Consider the following 20,113-nt stretch of genomic DNA (forward strand, 5'->3'; position numbering starts at 1 on the left):
CATTGTCCCACCTGCCCTAATAGCATTGGGGATTGCTAATCAGCAGGCGTCCTTGTCGTATCGAGTGCACCTGAGTTCTGCCTTTTCCATGCGACAAAGTACATACTCTGATAGAAGGTGTAGTTTACACATGCAGATATCTACCGTTACATTCAATCCCATATATCCTCTGTAGGTTCTTTCTGTGTTCCTCGCCGAGGTGACATGTCATGCCAATTGAGTTCAAGAAAGTACAAGTAGGTGCTTGGCCGGCGTCGGCTACGAAAGCTCAGACGCTTGGTGATTCACATGCCGAGCAAGCGACAGCGAACCATGGCCGACAAGCAACCCTGTCTTTTCATGTGACCATCCGAGACCAACAACTCGACACGTTCGCAAATCACATTCTACAATCCACACCACGCGCATCAAACCACCAAACATGGCCGACCAATCACTCCTGGATGCTGGCGCATTCGTAACAGACGCCTTCCTTCAGTCCGTTTTGCAGGCTGCGGCCGAGGCTCGCCAACAATGCCTGCAGATGCTCGACTTTATCGACCAGAATCGCACCGCTCAACCTGCGCCTGGGGTTGAGATGCAGCTCAGTCGCCAGCAAAAGATCCTTCACACAAACTTGGCAAAGCTACGCGGTCTGAATCGTCGTGCCGTCCTGGACACGCGCAACACCAAGCAGCAAACTCAAGAAGCAAAGTCCGAGATTGATTCTTTGCACCTCCACCTTCAGAACCTGTACTACGAGCAGCGCCATCTCATCGGCGACATTGCTGCTTGTCAGGCTTACAAGTACGTCTGAGCCATTGCCCATTTCCTTTGCAGCGACTGACATTCTACAGCCACAAATACCAGACTCTACCTTTGATCTCTGTCGACGACATCCTTGCTGCAAACCCCGAGCTCCAAGGTGCAGATGAACATGACCTTATGGTGGCTCGCATCAACCATGAGCACGCCGAACGTCAAACACTGGAAGAACAACGCCAGGGACTACTCAAGAAGAAGCAGAGCCTGATTGCCGAGAACAACAAGAAGAAGGATCACCTCGCCGGACTGGACAAGGAGATTGAAAAGTTCCTCGCCTCTGCCAGTGCAGTCCAGCAAAAGTTCGAACAGCACGACCAACAGAATCAAAAGGCCGCCGCAGCAGCAGCTTCTGCATGAGAGCATGATCATTGTTTCATTCGTCTAGATTATTAAGATACCCCACACAGTTTGTTCAAGCCAGGTGCTTGTTGAAGAAGTCAATGCCCTGCTTGCACGATTCATCCATGGCCTTCTTGTCCTTTTCCGAGTTCCAGTCACCGCGAAGTGCGAATCCATGGACCTGGTCCTCGTAGACACGCACCTCGGTGTCAATGCCCTCGCTCTTCTTCTTTGCCATGAGTTCCTTGATCTGGTCAACTTCCTTGTTTCCGAGCAAGCTGTCAGAGTCGCCGAGTGCGAATGATGCGGGAACGGCGAGGCCCTCAAAGTCGCCAGGGATGGCAACGAGCGAAGGGTGACAAGTGTAGACGGCATCGACACCCATACCCTCGGCACCGCTGAAGTCCTTGTCTCCAGCCAGAACGGCGTATCTGCCACCCCAGCAGAAGCCAACCACGCCGACCTTGTTGGTTCCGGGAATCATACGGACTTGCTTGATGAAGCTCTCAATCAGAGGACGAGCGACACTTTCGCGGTGCTTGAGCAGCCATGGGCCGAGGGTTGCACCAGTCTTTGCTGTGGCAGTGGCCTTCTCGGTCAGACTGCGAGCGTCACGCTCGGTCTTCTGGGGCTCGACAGTCTGGAGGAACTCAATGTCCAGCGAGTCACCCTCGTGTACGTCGGGAATGTAGGCAGTGAAGCCCTTCTCGGCGTACTGGTCGGCGAGGAGGCGGGTGTTCTTGAACTCCCATCCGAAGACTGGAATGTGTTAGATTTGACGAGACGGGCAAGTTGAGGGCAGACTCACTGTCGACGAGGAAGATGACAGTCTTCCACTTTGAGCCATCCTTGGGCTCAGCGACGTAGGTCTGAAGGCCAGCAATGGTCTCGACGTGGCCCTTGGGTGTGCCCTCCTGGACCTTGCCAGTGAGGCAGCATGATGACATTCCAACCCCGGTAGACATTATGATTGATGCGATTTTCTTGATATCGGGACTTGAGGTAGAGGTGAAATGGAAGGGAGGCAACAGCTCACAGGAAAGGATATCCGAAGCTGTTCATAATATCTGTCTACCCGTCGCGCAACACAAAAGTGAGGAGCTTAAGAGTTGATGCGGGGCTTTGGTGACATCATGTTCATGACAAATTTTCCTTTTGGTGCAGCATTAAAGTCTGTGCCTGCATACCGCACAACGATAGGATGAGTTCGTACTTCTTGTACAACTATTTCCTCGGCATGCGCGGCTTCGCTCCGATGGCTCTTAGTCAAGGTAGGTCTAGAGGCTCTCGAGGATGTAGAAACATGTTCCATACCGGACGGAGGTCGCACAGACCATGTTGAACTGTCTTCCTGGCGACTTCGCGCAATTCTTTGGCCATCAACCATCGCAATGTGAACATTACCATCTTTCTGCTGCATCGCGCACGCAACACAACACCCTATCTATACACGCCGACTGATTGCCATCATGTCGCTCTCTTTTGGCCTCAACTCGAAATCCAAGGCGCCGGCCTCGCCGCCAAAGCCCAAGCGACGTCCAGTAGCTATGAATGTGCTAGGCGACGACTCGGACGACGACATTCCGGCAGAAGCAGCTCCCAAAACCAATGTCTTTGAAGAAGAGCTCACCGAATTCGACTCCTCGAAGCCATCACGTCCGTCCGCTCCGGTCCCTGCGCCCAAGAAGAAGCCTCTGAACAAGCCAAAACCTGGTTCAATCCCTGCCAAACCTCCGACAAGGAAATCTCAAGGCGTAAACCCAGACGAGTACAGCGACTTGTCTGCTCAACGCGAAAGTGCAGCCTATGCGGCACAAGCGACCGAACTAGATTCTACGATTTACGACTATGATTCCTTCCACTCCGCCGCAACTTCGGCAGCCTCGGCCAGAAAAGCAGCAGCGAAACAAGAAAGCGTAGCCCAAGGCCCGAAGTACATGAATGCGCTCCTCACAGCAGCCGCGCAACGAAAGCAAGATCAACAAGTCGCTCGCGAAAAGTTCCTGCAAAAGGAACGTGAGAATGAAGGCGAGGAGTTTGCGGACAAGGAGAGCTTCGTCACTGGAGCGTATAAAGCGCAACAGGAAGAGAATCAGCGACTGCGTGAAGAGGAAGAGAAGAAGGCTGCTGAAGAAGAGGAGAAGAAAAGGAAGTCTGGTGGAGGTATGCAAGGTTTCTACCGCAATGTCATGGCAGACAGCGAGCGCAGACATCAAGAAGCTCTCGAAGCAGCCGCTGAGATGGAGAAGCGAAAACTCGCCGGTGATGCCATGACAGAAGACCCAGAGACCAAAGAGGAAAAGGACAAGATTGCAGAATTGGCAGCAAAGGGTGTCAACATCACACTGAATGACGAGGGTCAAGTAGCAGATAAACGACAACTTCTCACCGCCGGTCTGAACGTCCTTGCCTCTCCTTCCGCACCGCCAAAACCAGCCGCAATTATTCAAAAGCAAGACGATTCTGCTCAATGGAACAAGAAACGCGACAACGGTGTCCGAGAGAGGCAAACAAGGATGATGGAGCAACAGCTTGAAGAGAGCAGAAAGCGCGCATTGGAACAAGATAAAGAGGAACAAGAGAGGTTGGAAAAGGCTAGTAAGAGTAAGAAGACAGATACGGATATCAGTTCGGCGAGAGAGAGGTTCTTGGCTAGAAAGAGAGAAAAGGAGGAGGCGGCCAAGAAGAAGGCGTGATGCGCTGAAAGACGATAACGATGTAGAAGAAGTATCAGACATTGCGACGCGCATCTCGTCAGACCGCTCTTACAACATTGGGAGAGAAGCCGAAACTCAAGCCTTGAAGTCAAATAGGCCAAACTGTTCCAGATTTACTACCATGCAATTGTTCTTCTCCAAATTTACGTTCTCCAAATTTTAGTGCCCACATCCAAAGAGCGTGGTCTTTTGAAAGCCAAGTCATGAATATGTCGCTGTCATGATCGAGGATACTGTCGGGAAACGCCCACTCCTAGGCTTGCTTCCCTCTTTTCTCGCACCACTTTTACTTTGTAGTCATCCCAAACCTCGCTCGCTCTTTTTGCTCTATTCTTCATGCATGCTTGACGGTATAAGCTGTTTTTTTTCTAAATCGTGATTAACAATGATGTTTTTACAAATGTGTTTTGTCACAATGATATCGACCAAGCAGCGAGCGTTCACCACCCATTTTCCAAAACTCACGATATCAAAAGACCAAAATACCATTTACTCGCCACACAACTGCCAAAAAGGACCCAGACTCTGCCGCACGTCTCTTGCATACCATCTCCATATATGCCGTAGACCAAAATACCATACAAACATACCCAGCCGTCTCAACAGCTAATGTTGTCGTTGAAACGCTTGTAAATGGTACAACCCTGGCAAAGCCTCGGTATCTCCGTCCCATGACGTACGTGTTTGCTTGTTTCCCATAACCACCAGCCACCAAAATACCTACCAACCACCTCCGATCATCTCCGACAAAACGACGTACAGAGATGACACTACCTGGTGAAAATGCACAGACATTCTCAGACTCTCTTGTATTGTTCGCTGAGAGATGATGATTCATCGTCTCTCTATGGATAAGATCTCGTTGCCGAAAAATGATTGTGCATTTAATCAGGTATGCAAGGTGTTTGGTTCGGTATAGTATTTGTTGCGAGATATCAGCAAACTGCCCAAGTATCTGTTATGCATACTGATGATCACCTTACCATCATCTCCAGTGACGTAGTACAATAAAACCATGACCTGTAGAAATGCACAGACATCTTCGAAACACACACCTCCACTGAGAGTCGACTTTTTCTTATCTCTCTCCGTAGACATGGCCTACTTCTGGAAATTTACTCTGCATCAAATCAACCACAAACACAACCAAAACCGAGTAGCCGGGGGAGACGAAGATCTCGGTAAATACTTCCATCCTCCAATGACGATGCACTAAAACAACTACGCCTGTGAAAAAGGCACAGTCCATTTCGGAAAACAAGGTAGTAGTGGCTGGGAGACGAGGAAAAGTCGACTCTCAGCCGAAGGATGAGTAGTGCTTTGATGTTACTGTGCATTGAATCAGCTAATTACCAAACATGACAAAGTTGTCAACACTGGAGAGAGGACAATCTCGGTATAGTCTCTCCTCTCACTCAGACAAATGCACAGTGTAAATGAAGCTGATTCAATGCACAATCATTTTCAAAACCAATAGAGCCTCCACTGAGAGTCAATGTTTCTTCGTCTCTCAGCGGACATAGTCTGGTTTCAGAAATCACTCCTTGCGTTCAATCAGGCAAATTCACGACATGAACCTGGCAGTGGGAGAGCGAAGCGAACGTTGAATTATACGATCCTAACCACGCTTCTTTAAAAATCCATCATTTACTCGTCGTCCTCGTCAGCAAACGCGTCCATTTCCTCGTTTGCGCCATAGCTCTCTTCTTCGACGTAACCGCTATACTCCTCCTCTGGCTCTTCTTCGAGTATGTCTTCCTCATGATCGACATCCATCATGGTGCCTCCCTCACCATAGTCCTCTTTTCTGCCGTAATTCGTGCGCTCAGTCAGTGTCGCGAGGCGAGGTGTCGCGTCGCGGAGAAGCAACTTCGTGCCCTTTTTGAGGCATGGCTCGTCGTTGGTAGCAAACAGGGGTAGGCAGATGATACGACCATCTCCAATATCGACCAATTCGACATTGGCTTCCTCAGGCATTGCAGCCAAAGGAACCAGGTCGCAAAGAGGGTGTAAACGGCCAAAAACCACATTCTCATCACCGTCTTCGAGGCCGGGCTTGTCGGCGTAAGGAAAGGTTTGCTCGTGATAACCTTCCTCATCATAGGTTTTGAACCAGAGTATCTTGTCCGCAGTAGTCACATGGCGCTGTATGAGGGCGATGATTGTATTGATGACGCGACCGTCCGAATAATCTGGGTTGACGACTGATTTAGGCGCATCACCACGGCCGTCCATGGCTTGGAATATCTGGAAAGGACGTACGACGTTGTTGTGATAAGACCACGGGATTGATGCGCCGTCCTTCAGAGGTCCAAAGCGCGGTGATGCCATGAGTAGATGGACGACAGGTAGATCTATAGGATCGGTTGACGTGGCATACGCCCATCCAAGCACGCGAACGAGGAGTAGAAGATGAAGCCTCTGGGCGTCGACGCTTGGAAGCCTTGGGTCTTCCGAAGCGGTGATGATACTCTGTCGTAGATAATCCTCGAGATACGATCCGCAGATACTGTCGTGGTATGTGGCTTTGGCCAATTCGTAGCAATCGACTGAGCAGAACGAAAAGTTTTCACGCTTTTTTTCGTTGCCAGAACGACAAACTTGGATGTCGGCAGTTTCGAAGATGCCAGGCCGATTTGTCGGTCTACCACGATGTGGGGTGTCGGGAACCGAGTTATCTGAACAAGTCTCAGTCTCACCACTCGATGCTTCTGAATCCCATTCATGATCACTACCTGAATCATCGTCGTTGTTATCGGCCTCATTTGTACTTGCTAGCGGTGGCGACTCTGATGAACCATCAACTGCGGTTGTGCGGCGATGAGCTGGAGATGACGTAGCACCAGCTTCTCTTCTAGCCGTTCTTGCGTTCCTTCTTGCGGTACGTTTGGCCTCTGCTTGCTTCAATTCTTCTATCAAGACGCGAAGAACAAAGGGTGAGGACATCTGCAAGTCTGCACAGCATGTGTCGCACACAGTGGCGAGCTCTGATTTGTCCGTTGTCTTTGCTGTGGAAACAGCGAAAGGTAAACTCTCAGTGAAAAGTGCCATACCTTCGAAGACGTCCTGAACGGCCACAAGCGCTATTGGAACGCCAATCTTGTCGTCATACTGTGCAATTGAATTCGTATCGACTGTCAATATGCAGTTGTTGAGAAGATCGCGGTCACTCTTACGCTTAGAGAATCCATACTGAGAACTGTCCAAGAGACCGAATCTTGACAGCGTCAGCTGCCTGTCTGCTGTCGAAAGTTTGCCCTCCATGAGATCGTTGAGCAATTTGTTTTCGACGGTCTTGTAGAGTGCTTTGAGCTCATTGTACACGAAAGGTAGAAGGGCGTACTTTGTTGTGTCGGATGAGTTTGCATCGAGAACATCATCCAGGATTTGTAGAGCAGTGTACGCCGGACCACGTCCACACCTGGAGAGAGCCTCTACAAGTCGAAACAAGGCTTTGCACTTGAGGTCGACAACGGGAGGCATTGTTTTCTTCTTTCCTGCGACTTCCTCGACCTCCTCCGTCAAAAGCGTCATTCTTGTCAATTTGAAGGTTCGGTGTCCGCTTTGGAACGCTGCGGAAGACGATCTGCACCATGTATCGCCTCGTGACAAGGCATTGCCACATTCTTCTGATTGAGGGAGATTGTTAGCGGAGATATTCTCATGGACGCAAGCCTATTGAGTGAGAATAACACACCAGTATACTCGAGGATGTAGTGGTCGAATCTGCGAACGTGATCGTTGATCTCACCGTCGCCACGACAGGCGTCAATGATCGATTGAGCCATGATGTACGCTCTCTGAGCATCGTTGACAGCAAGATGCGGTTGACCTGTACCAAGCAAGCACACGGCACGATTGAGATATGCAACCGGGTGGCTCTTAGCATCAAGAACTCTGCTGTATAAGTCATATGCTTCCTTGTACTTGGATTGATGGATTAGTTTGTTGGCGTCAACAATCGCGTGCTCCATCCTAAGACTACGCTTAGGTCGAAGCCCTAGTGCGGGCGATGATAGCATCGGCGAATCCATGGCTGCAAGAACTATAATGATGAATGCGTAGTGTTGTAAAGTGATGATGGATTGTGGTTTTGCGCCGAGTTGGTGTGTGTATGCCTTCCAAGGTCGCGTACGGCAAGCACCGAAGCTTAATTACCTCAATGTTCCTGCCTTTCAGTCACTTTGAGGTCGCAACTGCATTTTGGGCTGAGCCAAGCGTCGTCTCCCTAGAGGAGGTGATGGAATTGATTGTACCTATCTGGAGGCACAACAGCTTTCTAGATTATGTCCTATTGACTGAGACGTGTGTACTCCCTCTATCTCGGCGTCCATAGACAGTTTTTAGAAAACACTGTGCATTGACACAGCTCTCATGTGGTGTCGGGCAGCGATCTTGGAAGAGCACTGTTTCGGTTGGAAAGATCTCATCGACCATTGTTTCGAGGCTGGCTTCATCGGCGGCTCTCGGGCTTTGCACGCCGCTTACGTCGACCTTGGTAAGTGCTGTTATGTGTCACATACTCCTGCTACACAGAGCGCTGAAATCCTAGGCTGACCGTCGCATGCGACAATGGTCCGTACGAAAGCTGGCACAACCTACATGCCCCGACGCTTTGCAAAAAAGCCAGGTTTTTGAAAATGCAATGTCGCGGATCTGCCGGTGTGAGGAGCCAGGATGAGGAACTACTGTCAGAAATTGAGACGAAGACTGATGGTGTAGCATTATGTTGATGGTGTACGCTCTACCAATGCGGCATATTGTCTGTATCGTCGAAGAGCTGACGTTGCCTCTCCAGCGGACGTATCCTGCTGTACTCGTCTGATGGCATAATAGATTCGAGATCATGTCCTATGAACCGACATTCGTCTTTCATCAGTCTCGCATGCATACAGCCGCGTCTCGTAGAAGATTGTGCAATAACACAGCCTGAATTCACCGTCAAGTGGTCAGCTGAGAGAGCATTTTCGGGCCAAAGGGAAATCCTGGACGGATGCAGCACAGCATGTTAGATAATACGGAGGAGTCCGAACGTTTTTGGTGAGTTTGCATCTCTTTGTGGAGTTTATGCCGAGAAAAGGAACCGATTTGAAACCAGCTCCTCCGTACTACATCAAAGAAGACTCGCGTGGCGAGTCAGCGAGGGGCGACATGGCCTAGAGAAGGTCGGTTCGTATGAACGACATACCGGACAAGCATCAGACACGACGAAGCGACCTGTTTGTGGAAAAGAGAGGCAAGCGTAGAGACACGCAGTACGCCTTGATAGAGAGACGTCGTCGCTGGACCCGCTACTGACGACCGACCTCGCCAAGAATATCACCAGATTGGACACGTGGACGGAACAACATTAATCCGTCCGAGCCGAGGATTTCCATCATTAGTTCAACGTCCAACGTTCTTTGCTGTTTGTCATCAAGCGTTGCGATGGAGATGTTCCTTTGTCCCTCGAGGTGCAGACATGTCACTTATCGACTTGCTCCAGGGAGCACCACCCGGACTTGCCTAGATAGCATTGGCATCCCATCGACATCTACAGTGAGATCGAAATCTTCGCTCGCAAAGGAATATGCAACAGCGGCTTCTACATTCTCATCTCGATCTCCAATTGGAAACAACACAATGTCCTCTTGTGTTACACCCGGATTGATGCAGGTTTACATCATTTGATTCAAGTGGTCACCGATTCTGAAAGGAATCTCAGTCATGGTTGCGGACGTACAGACACGAGAAGGATTCAAGACATGTCTATCCTGTGGTGTAGGTCCCAAATCATGGGGGAGAGCGTTGGAACGTTTGCCCGGCATGCCGATCCGGCGCGGTTTTGGCACCACAAACGGAACCGCCTCCTCCTGCGCATTCTTTCCGGCTCGATGGAGCCTTACTCCAAAATCTGAATAAAAAGCTGCGAAGCCCGAGCGGCAGCTTCTTGGCTACTGCGACTATCGAAAGTGCAGAGCACAACTTCATTACTACCCACGTAGTCTGTGTTGCGTTCGCTCACGGCTCTAGGTAGAATTGTAGTCACACTCAACCAGCGTATACCCCAATAAATACGACGTGAGAGAGAGGCTAGCATAATCTGTCAACGAGCGTTGGTGGCTGGCTTGCCCAGAGCAGTCCATCATCGAAACCTGGCTTCTACCACATAGGCCGATGGTCGACGTGCAACGGGATCGTAGTCTCAATCGAGGAACAATGTCGTGTTGCCTGTGAGAACCATCATGCATACTCTAGTACAACACACGTGCTTTGCATCGATGATCTGAGCAGTCCAACGGCCGCGAAATACGACCACCCTGTAGCAGCCATGCCTACTTTATTGGATGTGCCAAGGACAGTATCGAGCTCCGTGTGGATTGAATCAGGAAAAGAAAGATCATACGAATAACTCGACCTCAAAGCTGCTGCATCCCTCGGAACTCGGCAGGCTTTCGAGAACGTTTTGGTATGCTTGACCAACCCTGTGGGCTACCGTAGTGCCACAGGTCCAGGTGTGCGCCACTCCACAAACTGACAGTATTGCCGTTGCACCCTTAAGCATATTGTTAACTTTGTTGGGCAAGATCAGCCATCGAACTTTCTCATATCGGAAGGCCCAAGAGGAGGATTTGACTGCAGCACCAAGCCGATGTGGGTGCTTTGGGACAAGATCACGGATAACGTCGGTGGCTACAGAGATCGTAGCATGTCAGCAAATCACTGTTGGCGAATGCAGCTTTCTAAGCTCAGTAGCCTATTGATTGTTTCTGGTTTGACCTGTTTAAACCATACCCACCGTTGGTTCTCCATAGTATGGTAAATGTTTTCGGTGGCAGTGTAGTACTAACCGGCACCCTACTATCATCGTGCCCGTGGTGCATCTCATGGTACGCGAGATAACACCATCTTGGGGATCTCCAAGCGGATAGCGGGTACTTGTAGTATCCAGACTCCTAGCGATTTTTCTCTTGGCTGTAAGGTCATGCTCCGATGAGGTTTGCATTTTCTTGTTCCAGATCCATTCACCGGCGAGCAGTATGCAAACATATGCGGACGAACGCCCCTCAGTAAACTCGGCGGAATCGATTCACAGGATCTGTTCCCTGTTCTTCTACTTCCCCTGTTCGCTTACTATCTCTCGCTATGCGGCTTCCAACCGCAACCACTCTGACTGCTCTGGCGGTGACTACTATCGCCGCCCCTGCAGGTCCTTACAATGATCAAGCCGAAGCTCACGAGCACGAGCATCTCGAGAAACGCGCCCTCATTGGCGGTAATGCTGGGACTACTCTTCTGGGAGGTCTTGGTCTCGCTATTGCTCAAAGCTCTGCGCTTCTGTCCATCGGACTAGGAGGCTCGGGGGGCTCGACTACGGCTTCGACCAGCCGTGCATCGTCTGCTGCAACTTCTCCTAGCAGCGCGTCATCTGCAGTCGTGTCGACCAGTCGTTCATCTTCTGCTACTCAACCTCCGGTCTCAGCTAGTGTTTCTGCTGGCGTGTCAGTCAGCGTGCCTTCGGTTGGACTATCATCTGTTGCCGTCAGTATCCCCTCGATTGGACTATCGTCCGTCGCCGTCAGCATCCCTTCGATTGGACTATCATCCGTTGCCGGATCAGTCAGCATTCCATCGACTGGAGTATCATCCATCGCTGCAGTCGTCAGCGCTCACCCCTCGAGTGCTATGTCTGTCATCTCCTCTATACTTGCAAATCCAGTAGCAACTTCGAACACACTTGCAGTCGCCTCTCAGAACTCTGTCCTATCCCAGGCGACCGCACTGCCAACCAGCCTTGGCTTCCAGATCTCTAATGCTCTGTCTGGTGTTTCGGGTCCGAGTTCTGTAACGGCGGCTATCTCGTCGTTACTTACTGCTTCATCGATCCGCACCGATCCAACTGCAGTTGCTTCACTGGCTTCGCATGTGTCGGTCATTGCTGCGCAGTCAAGTCAGCCTTCATCTGTTCAGACATCATTGTCATCGCTGGCTGCTGTACTCTCGAACGCCGCCGCTATTCCTAACAACGTCGGTTCCATGGTGTCTTCGTTGGCATCTTCAATCTCGACTGCGAGTGGAACCAGCCTCTCAGGTTACGCAAACTCGATTGTCTCTTCCTTCGCCGCCGCTGCACCTACGTCATCTTCACGATCGGCTACTACGACCTGCACAGATATCTTGTGTTTGAATGCTGCAGCTGGTGGCCTGACGCTTGGTGTTGGAGCAATCCCGTCTTCGAGTGGCGGCCTCGTTAGCTTGTCTCTTGGACTTGGTGGTTCACAAGCATCCAGCACCCTAACCAGACCAATTGTAGTGTCTACAAATGGAGTTCAGACGACTTGTACCGATCTGATCTGCTTGAATGTTGCGGCGACCGGACTACTCAGTGCTTCTGTAGGGCTGATCAACACTGCATCGGCGACCCCAACAGCCACCAGACTAGCTACGCCAGTTACTATCTCTGGCACCAATGGAGGTCCGACTTCGACTTGCAGTGATGTCGTATGCTTGTCGGCCGCGGCTACGAACTTGTTGGGCGTTTCTGTCGGGCTACTCCCTACCAGTGTGCTAGGAGGCAACAACCTTGGGACACTCTCGCTTGGTATTACCTCCGCTGCTATGGCGACTAGCCTCTCTGAGCACGTCACTGTTGTTGCCACTGATGGTAAAACAACCACTGTATGCACCGATATTATGTGTGTCCACGACGCGGCATCATCGCTCTTGGGTATTGATGCTGGCCTGATTCCTACTTCGGTACTAGGCAACAATCTGGGAACGTTGATGCTTCCTTCAGCAACTAGCCTTGCTGAGCCAGTAGTGATCACCGCCACCAATGGACGTGCCACCACTACATGCTCAGACGTCTTCTGCTTGCATACAGCAGCTACGTCTTACCTAGGTCTTAGTAGTGCTGGAGCTTTGCCAACCTCGCTCCTTGGAAATAACAATATAAACTCGTTAGCCCTCGGTGAAAGTCTGGCTGGTGCACCCACTGCGACGAGCCTTGCTAAGCCTATCACTATCACCGCTACCGATGGTCGTGCCACCACAACCTGTTCCGACGTTCTCTGCTTGAATGTAGCAGCCACCAGTCTGCTCGGAGTGAACGTGGGTCTTTTGCCTTCGTCTGTAATCGGATCTAACGACATCGCTACACTGTCCTTGGCCTATGGAGCCACGGCTGTTGCTGGTCAGACATCATTGGTGGCCCCCATCATCGTGACTGGCACGAATGGAGCCCGAACGACCTGCACAGATGTACTTTGCCTAGGTATTGCTGCCACAGGACTACTCTCGGCTGATGTTGGTCTAATCCCCACCGCTGTACTTGGTGGTAATGCAGCCAGCGCATCTGTCCCTCTAGGTCTCGGCGGGGTCACTACCCTTCCGACCCCTGTAGCCATCACAGGTGCCAATGGGGCCCAAACGACTTGTACTGATTTGATTTGCCTCAACGTAGCTGCCACTGGACTACTTAGCGCCTCGATCGGACTTATCCCTTCATCCGTGCTTAGTGGGCTTACTGGTGTGACAAACGCCCCGAGTGCATCAATCTCTGCCGGCGCTTCTGTTGCTCCAGGTGTAGCGACAACATGCAACGATCTTGTCTGTTTGAGTGCAATTGTTTCTAATCTTGCGTCCGTAAACGTCGGAGTCCTTCCTAGTGCATCTATTAGTCCTACTGGGGCTGTACAAGTGCCATCTGGTGCAGCTGGCTCTGTGTTGTCCTCGCTTGTCGCTTCAGGAAACGGCCTTCCTAGCAACGCTGTATCTCTGATCTCTTCGATTCTCGCAGCTCCTACGCAGGCCACTATCTTACCAGAGGCTTCGTTAGCCTTGTCATCGTTGGTCGGGAACCCCGCTCTCCCCAGTGCTGCATCCTCAGCGGTTTCGGAGTTGCTCGGAGGAGTCACCAATGCTCCTTCGGTTACATTGTCCTTGATTGCCTCGACAACCCTGGTGGCGATCCCCATTGCAACTGGTGCCCCTGTCTCGGCCATCTTGTCTTTGTTGGGCGAAGGAACTCTCCCCCAGTCTGCCTCTTCAGTCCTCTCGTCACTTCTCGCGAACCCTACTCAGCTCTCTTTGTTGCCTGCAATCTCTTCTGTCATCTCGGACATCGGAGCAGAAAACACAGCACTTGCATCCTCCGTCGCTGGAGTGGTGTCCTCCGTTGTGGCGGAAGCGTCACAAGTCTCTTTGGTCCCATCCACGACATTGGTTGCCGTTCCAATTGGGACCGCGATCCTTCCTAGTGTAGGATCGGCTATCTCTGTGATTGGTAATCTCGCTACTGGTGTAGTAACCTCAGCTGCCTCCGTCTTGTCCTCCGTCCTCGCGGGGGCTAATACGCTACCTATAGCAGAGATCTCTTCCCTGCTTGCCGGAGGTGATCTCCCAGTGTCAGCCTCTTCTGCATTATCCAGTCTCCTTGCAAATCCTACACAGTCTGGAGCTTTGCCCGCGGTTTCCTCTGTGATTTCTGCGATCGACAACCAGGCTGGCGTGGTCACTTCAGCGGCTTCGGTACTTTCTTCGGTGCTGGTAGGCGCTACTGCACTCCCCTCGGCTCAGATATCATCATTGCTTGCGGAAGGCAACCTACCTGTCTCAGCTTCGGCCGCAATCTCCTCATTGCTCGCTCAAACCAGTCAAGTTGACGTACTTCCTGCTGTATCTTCCGTCCTGAATGCCATTGGGAATGATGCCACAGGTGCAGTTCCGTCAGCCATCACCGCATTGTCCTCAGCCCTTGGAGGCGCCACAGTTGTCCCTACGGCAGCAATCTCGTCGTTGCTTGCAGGAGGAAACCTACCCATCTCAGCGTCCGCTGCAATTTCATCATTGCTCGCTGAGCCTACGCAGGTAGATGCTCTGCCTGCAATATCGTCTGTAGTCAACGCAGTTGGTAGCGGAAATAATGGCATAGTGCCCTCAGCAGTCACTGCGTTATCGTCAGCTCTGGCAGATGCAACAGTCGTCCCAACAGCCATCATTTCATCGTTGCTCGCCGAAGGAAGCCTGCCCGAATCAGCTTCTGCTATTTTATCATCTTTAATCGCCGTTCCAACCCAAATTGATATCTTGCCGGCAGTCTCCTCCATTTTATCCGAGGTTGGGAACGGAGCTAATGGCGTAGTGCCATCCGCAGTCATTGCCCTGTCCTCAGCCCTTGCTGACGCCACAGTCGTACCAACCGCTGGTATCTCATCCCTGCTCGCTGAGGGCAATCTACCTCAGTCAGCTTCCGCTGTTTTATCATCCTTGATCAGTGTACCGAGCAATGTAGACATTCTACCTGCAGTATCATCGATAATCTCCGAGCTTGGAAACGATGGATCCGGTACTGTGACTTCAGTTGCAGCTGTTTTGTCCTCCCTTGTTCAAGTCCCCACTCAGACTGGAGTCCCTGATGCAGTAATCTCCGCAGTCTCTTCGCTACTTGACGAGGGTGCTCTTCCTACGTCTGCAAATGTAGCACTATCCTCATTGCTAGCCGAGCCCACTCAAGTTGACATTCTGCCGCAAATTTCGTCTGTCATTGCAGCCGCTGGAGATGAGGTCTCGGGTGTCGCTACCTCAGCGGTCTCGGCATTGTCGTCCTTGATTCAGGCACCTACAGTGACCGATGCTCCTGAAGCTGTTGTGTCTGCAATATCTTCCTTGCTTGATGAGGGTGCTCTGCCAACATCTGCGAGTGCTGTCCTATCATCTTTAATTACGAACCCTACTGGTGTCTCCTTCCTCCCAGGGGTTTCCTCGGTTCTTGGAGAGTTCAACGATGGAGCAGACTCCCTACCCACAGCCATTGCCGTACTGTCGTCGCTGATTGCCAATCCTACGCAAACTGAGATCCCTCAAGATGCAGTCTCGGCCATTTCCTCGTTTTTGGCCAACCCTGAACTCAGCGCAAGCTTGGGTGCCACCGTTGATCTTTCTGCACCGACCAGCAATATTCTTGGAGGTCTGACATCCATCCTTCCTGAACCAGCCACTCAAGCACTCGGGGGCCTCACCTCGCTCCTCCCTGTGCCAACCCAGATCATCGGCGACCTTACCTCGCTTCTTCCAGAGCCATCTTCACAAGTTCTTGGAGGGCTCACAGCAATCCTTCCTGAGCCCACTAGTCAAATCCTTGGAGGCTTGACTGAGCTGCTGCCTGCTCCAACTACTCAGGTTCTTGGAGGGCTCACATCGCTTCTCCCTCAAGTCACCAACGTGATTGCTGATCTCACTTCAGGCCTACCTGCACCTTCGGTCACACTGGATCCTGTCTCTGCCATCTCTTCCTTACTTTCAGAGGCGTCAAATCTTCCAGCTGACGTCCAGGCTACTGCATTGCCTGCTCTATCGTCACTCTTGTCGGAAGCATCGAACGTGGCGACCAATGTGGTTGATCCGGTAGCGACCTTGGCCATCTCTTCCATCCTTGTTGAGGCTACTGGCATCCCTGAAATTGCCTCGCTGATCGTGAACCCAGTGACCGAAGCACCTGTGTCTGCTCTTTCGTCGTTGTTCGCAGCAGCATCTGGCCTACCTGCAGATGTTCTTAGCAGCGTGCAACCGGCATTATCTTCTTTGCTCTCGGTCGCAACAGAAATCGAAGCTTCTGCGACAGGTGTGGTCGATCTAGCTGCCAGCTCAGCACTTTCATCCATCCTTGAAGAGGCCACAGGTATTCCTGGACTCACGTCTCTTGTTGCTAATCCAGTGACTGCCGATCCTATCTCAGCCCTATCCTCTCTTCTTGCCGAGGCATCGGGCTTACCTGAAGATGTTCAGGGCAATGTGAGTCCAGCTCTATCTTCGTTGTTGTCAGTCGCCTCAGGTCTCGAGGCCTCTGCGACTGGTACAGTTGATCCTCTGGTGACAGCGGCTATTTCTTCCATCTTGAACGTTGCAACTGGTCTTCCTGGAGTTGGCACTTTAGTACCTACAGCCTTCGCGACCGCCGATCCGATTCAGCAAGTCTCATCTTTGCTCTCTCAGGCCACCCAGCTACCCGGAGACATTCAGACTTCCTTGCAGCCCGCTATCTCGTCTCTTATATCCGAAGTAACCGAGGCCGCTGCTACTGGCATCGTTGACCCCACTCTAGTGGCTGGGCTTTCGTCTCTGCTTGCTGACGCAACTGATGCCGCTGGCGATGCATTGTCTACCCCTGCCGTCACTCTAGATCCTGTTCAGGCAGTATCTTCGCTCCTTGCCGAAGCCACCCAGCTTCCTGGCGATATTCAGACCTCAATTCAATCAGATATATCATCTTTAGTCTCCCAGGTCTCTGGAGCTGCGGGTACCGAAGTTGTTGATCCGGCATTAGTATCCAGCCTTTCCTCCATCCTTGCCGATGCCACTAGTGTCGCAGGAGACGCGGTATCGACTCCAGCAATCACTGCAGGTCCTGTTGAGGCAGTCTCATCTCTGCTCTCAGAGGCCACGCAGCTTCCTGGCGATATACAAAGCTCTGTACAGCCAATCATATCTTCCTTGGTGTCTCAGGTCAACGATGCAGTAGCCACGGGAGTGGTTGATCCCGCTCTGGTCTCAAGCTTGTCATCCGTTCTTGCTGATGCCACCTCTGCTGCTGGAGACGCTCTGTCTACACCGGCCTCGACGGCCGATCCCCTGCAAGTGGTGACTTCTTTACTCTCTCAAGCCACACAACTGCCAGGAGATCTCCAAACCTCTGTGCGTCCTATTATTGCCTCACTAGTATCGCAAGTCAGCAACGCGGCTGCTACTGGAGTGGTTGATCCAGGCTTGGTCTCTAGCCTCTCATCAGTGCTCGCCGAGGCGACTTCCGCGGCTGGAGGTGCATTGTCTGTGTCGTCGGTTGATCCCCTCCAGGCAGTCTCCTCTCTGCTTTCCGAAGCAACTCAACTACCCAGTAGTATCCAGAGCTCAATTGAGCCCGTAATAGCCTCTTTGATTTCTCAAGTATCAAACGCTGCTGCTGATGCTACTGGTATCGTCGATCCGACCTTGCTTTCCGGACTGTCGTCAGCCCTTGCCGATGCTACGAGCGCTGCTGGTGGTATCACCGCACTGCCTTCGGTGACAGCAGGTCCCCTTGACGTCGTGTCGTCTCTCCTCTCTGAGGCCACACAGCTACCTGGTGACATTCAGACTTCCTACCAGCCTGTCATTGCCTCTTTGATATCGCAGGTATCGGAAGCTGCTGCAACGGGCACTTTGGTTGACCCAACTCTGATCGCAGCCGTTTCTTCGGTACTCGCCGATGCTACAAGCGCCGCTGATGCTCTACCCTCGCTCGTTACACCAGTAGCGTCAGCTGACCCTGTTCAGGCCATATCATCCTTGTTGTCCGAGGCATCGGATTTGCCAGGTGCTGCTCAGGAATCTTTGCAGCCCGTACTTTCCCAATTGCTCTCTCAGGCCTCGGGTACAGGGGCGACTCTTACTGGAGCCCCTCTTGTTTCTGCGATCTCGTCAATTCTTGCTGATGCCACTTCTGCTGTGAGCACGATCGGAAATGCAGTGGTAGTTCCTTCATTCCCCGCCGGTGTCGAGCCAGGCATTTCATCTCTTCTGGCTGATCCTGCCGCTTCAATCGTCCAGCCGGCTCTTTCCTCCCTGTTGAGTCAAGTCTCTGACATTGGTGCCTCTGCCACGAACGTCTCTCCTGATGCGTCTTCTCTACTTTCCGGCGCCTCTGGCGTGTTGCCCGTAGAGACTGGTGTTGTAGACTCTGCGCTCTCATCTCTCCTGGGCCAAGTATCTGATCTTGGTGCATCGGCCACCGGTCTTCAACCAGCATTGACATCGCTGGCAGCCCAGATCACACAGTTGCCCGAGTCCTTGCAGCCCGTCCTTTCCTCCATCATCTCGGAGATCGACGGAGTCGCTGCTTCGGTAGGAGCCAGTGTTTCCTTGGGCGCTGTCGTGACGGCGTCAGGAATCGAAGGTGCACTATCATCTCTCCTTTCTCGTGTGTCCGATGTCGCTGCTACTGCTACTAGCGATCTTCTACCCGCCTTGACATCTCTAGCTTCGGATGCCACTCAGTTGCCCGCAAGTATTCAAACCGCAGTTTCATCATTGCTATCACAACTAGCAGATCCTGCCGTGGGAGATGTCAACACTGCGCTCTCGAGTCTGGCCTCGCAGGTTACCGAGTTACCGGCTTCCGCACAGCCAGTACTCTCTAGCATATTGGCGCAGGCCTCAGAGCTCGCAGCATCAGCCACCAGTAATCTCGATATCCAGCCCGCTTTGACATCTTTAGCTTCTGATATCACCCAGCTGCCACAAACCATACAGCCCGCGGTATCCGCATTGCTCTCGCAAGTGGCAGACCCTGTCGTCACTAACGTTGATCCCGCACTCTCAAGTTTGGCGGCACAAGTCACCGAACTGCCAGCTTCTGCCCAACCAGTGTTGTCTAGCATCCTGGCCCAAGCATCTGATATCGCTGCATCGGCAACAAGCAATGTAGACATCCAGCCTGTAGTATCCTCCTTGGTCTCAGACGTTACGCAGCTTCCTGCAACCATACAGCCAGCAGTATCTTCCTTGTTGACCCAAATTACGGCCCCTGTCGCTGTCAATATCAATCCTGCTCTATCATCTTTGGCAGCGCAGATCACTGAGCTGCCGGTTTCCGCTCAACCAGTACTCTCCAGTATCTTAGCCCAGGCCTCCGATATCGCCAATTCAGCTACGCCAGCTCTCTCATCTTTGGTCTCGGACGTCATCCAGTTGCCTGAGTCACTTCGACCAGCTGTATCATCCTTGCTGTCTGAAATTGCTGATCCTGTTGTCACTGGTGTTGAGCCCATTCTCTCGTCTCTAGTAGCGCAGGTTACAGAACTACCAGCCACGGCTCAATCTGTCCTTTCGAGTATTTTGGCGCAGGCATCTGACATTGCTGCATCGGCTACGAATGACGTTCAACCTGCGCTATCATCTCTTGCCTCGGACACTACCCAGCTTCCTGAATCTTTGCAACCAGCAGTGTCGTCTCTCCTCTCGGAGATTGCCGACCCCATCGCTACCGGTGTCAATGTCGCTCTTTCTTCGTTAGATTCACAGATTGCAGAGCTTCCAGCAACTGCACAGCCAGTTCTTTCTAGTATCCTGGCGCAAGCTCCTGATATTGCAGCTACTTTTACAGGCGATGTCCAGCCTGCTCTGACCTCATTGCTATCTGATGCCACACAGCTACCGGAGTCCCTCCAACCCGCTATCACAAGCCTTTTGTCTCAAATCGCTGATCCGATCGCCACCGGCGTGGATCCAGTCTTTTCGTC

General features: G+C 51.9%; 4 protein-coding genes across 4 annotated transcripts; 2 read left to right on the forward strand and 2 right to left on the reverse strand.

The window, feature by feature from the left end:
- Window positions 1-421: 421 nt before the first annotated feature.
- On the forward strand, window positions 422-1,161 carry AUEXF2481DRAFT_7801 (uncharacterized protein; the record flags this gene model as incomplete). The annotated part of the gene is made up of 2 exons (XM_013485325.1): window positions 422-786; window positions 837-1,161. 2 exons carry the CDS (start codon window positions 422-424, stop codon window positions 1,159-1,161), a joined length of 690 nt encoding a protein of 229 aa, XP_013340779.1.
- AUEXF2481DRAFT_431287 (uncharacterized protein) lies at window positions 1,023-2,360 on the reverse strand. The gene is made up of 2 exons (XM_013485453.1): window positions 1,952-2,360; window positions 1,023-1,902 (listed from the first exon to the last, which is right to left on the reverse strand). The coding sequence occupies exons 1-2, from the start codon at window positions 2,106-2,108 to the stop codon at window positions 1,217-1,219; spliced, it is 843 nt and encodes a 280-aa protein (XP_013340907.1). The 5' UTR covers window positions 2,109-2,360; the 3' UTR covers window positions 1,023-1,216.
- A 252-nt stretch (window positions 2,361-2,612) lies between these two features.
- On the forward strand, window positions 2,613-3,839 carry AUEXF2481DRAFT_7803 (uncharacterized protein; the record flags this gene model as incomplete). Its single annotated transcript, XM_013485326.1, has 1 exon — window positions 2,613-3,839. One exon carries the CDS (start codon window positions 2,613-2,615, stop codon window positions 3,837-3,839), a length of 1,227 nt encoding a protein of 408 aa, XP_013340780.1.
- A 1,513-nt stretch (window positions 3,840-5,352) lies between these two features.
- Window positions 5,353-8,151, reverse strand: AUEXF2481DRAFT_431283 (uncharacterized protein). Its single transcript, XM_013485454.1, has 2 exons — window positions 7,558-8,151; window positions 5,353-7,489 (listed from the first exon to the last, which is right to left on the reverse strand). The coding sequence occupies exons 1-2, from the start codon at window positions 7,892-7,894 to the stop codon at window positions 5,508-5,510; spliced, it is 2,319 nt and encodes a 772-aa protein (XP_013340908.1). The 5' UTR covers window positions 7,895-8,151; the 3' UTR covers window positions 5,353-5,507.
- Between the last annotated feature and the right edge of the window lie 11,962 nt (window positions 8,152-20,113).

This window comes from Aureobasidium subglaciale (assembly GCF_000721755.1).
Source record: "Aureobasidium subglaciale EXF-2481 unplaced genomic scaffold scaffold_22, whole genome shotgun sequence".
Classification (NCBI taxonomy): domain Eukaryota; kingdom Fungi; phylum Ascomycota; class Dothideomycetes; order Dothideales; family Saccotheciaceae; genus Aureobasidium; species Aureobasidium subglaciale.

Bases quoted from the DNA above. Each gene is read 5' to 3' on its own strand.
- AUEXF2481DRAFT_431283 (XM_013485454.1), bottom strand. From the start codon at position 7,894: ATGGATTCGCCGATGCTATCATCGCCCGCACTAGGGCTTCGACCTAAG. The intron at 7,490-7,557 runs GTGTGTTATTCT...TCCCTCAATCAG, and splicing joins CTACATCCTCGAGTATACTG to AAGAATGTGGCAATGCCTTG.
- AUEXF2481DRAFT_431287 (XM_013485453.1), bottom strand. From the start codon at position 2,108: ATGTCTACCGGGGTTGGAATGTCATCATGCTGCCTCACTGGCAAGGTC. The intron at 1,903-1,951 runs GTGAGTCTGCCC...AACACATTCCAG, and splicing joins TGTCATCTTCCTCGTCGACA to TCTTCGGATGGGAGTTCAAG.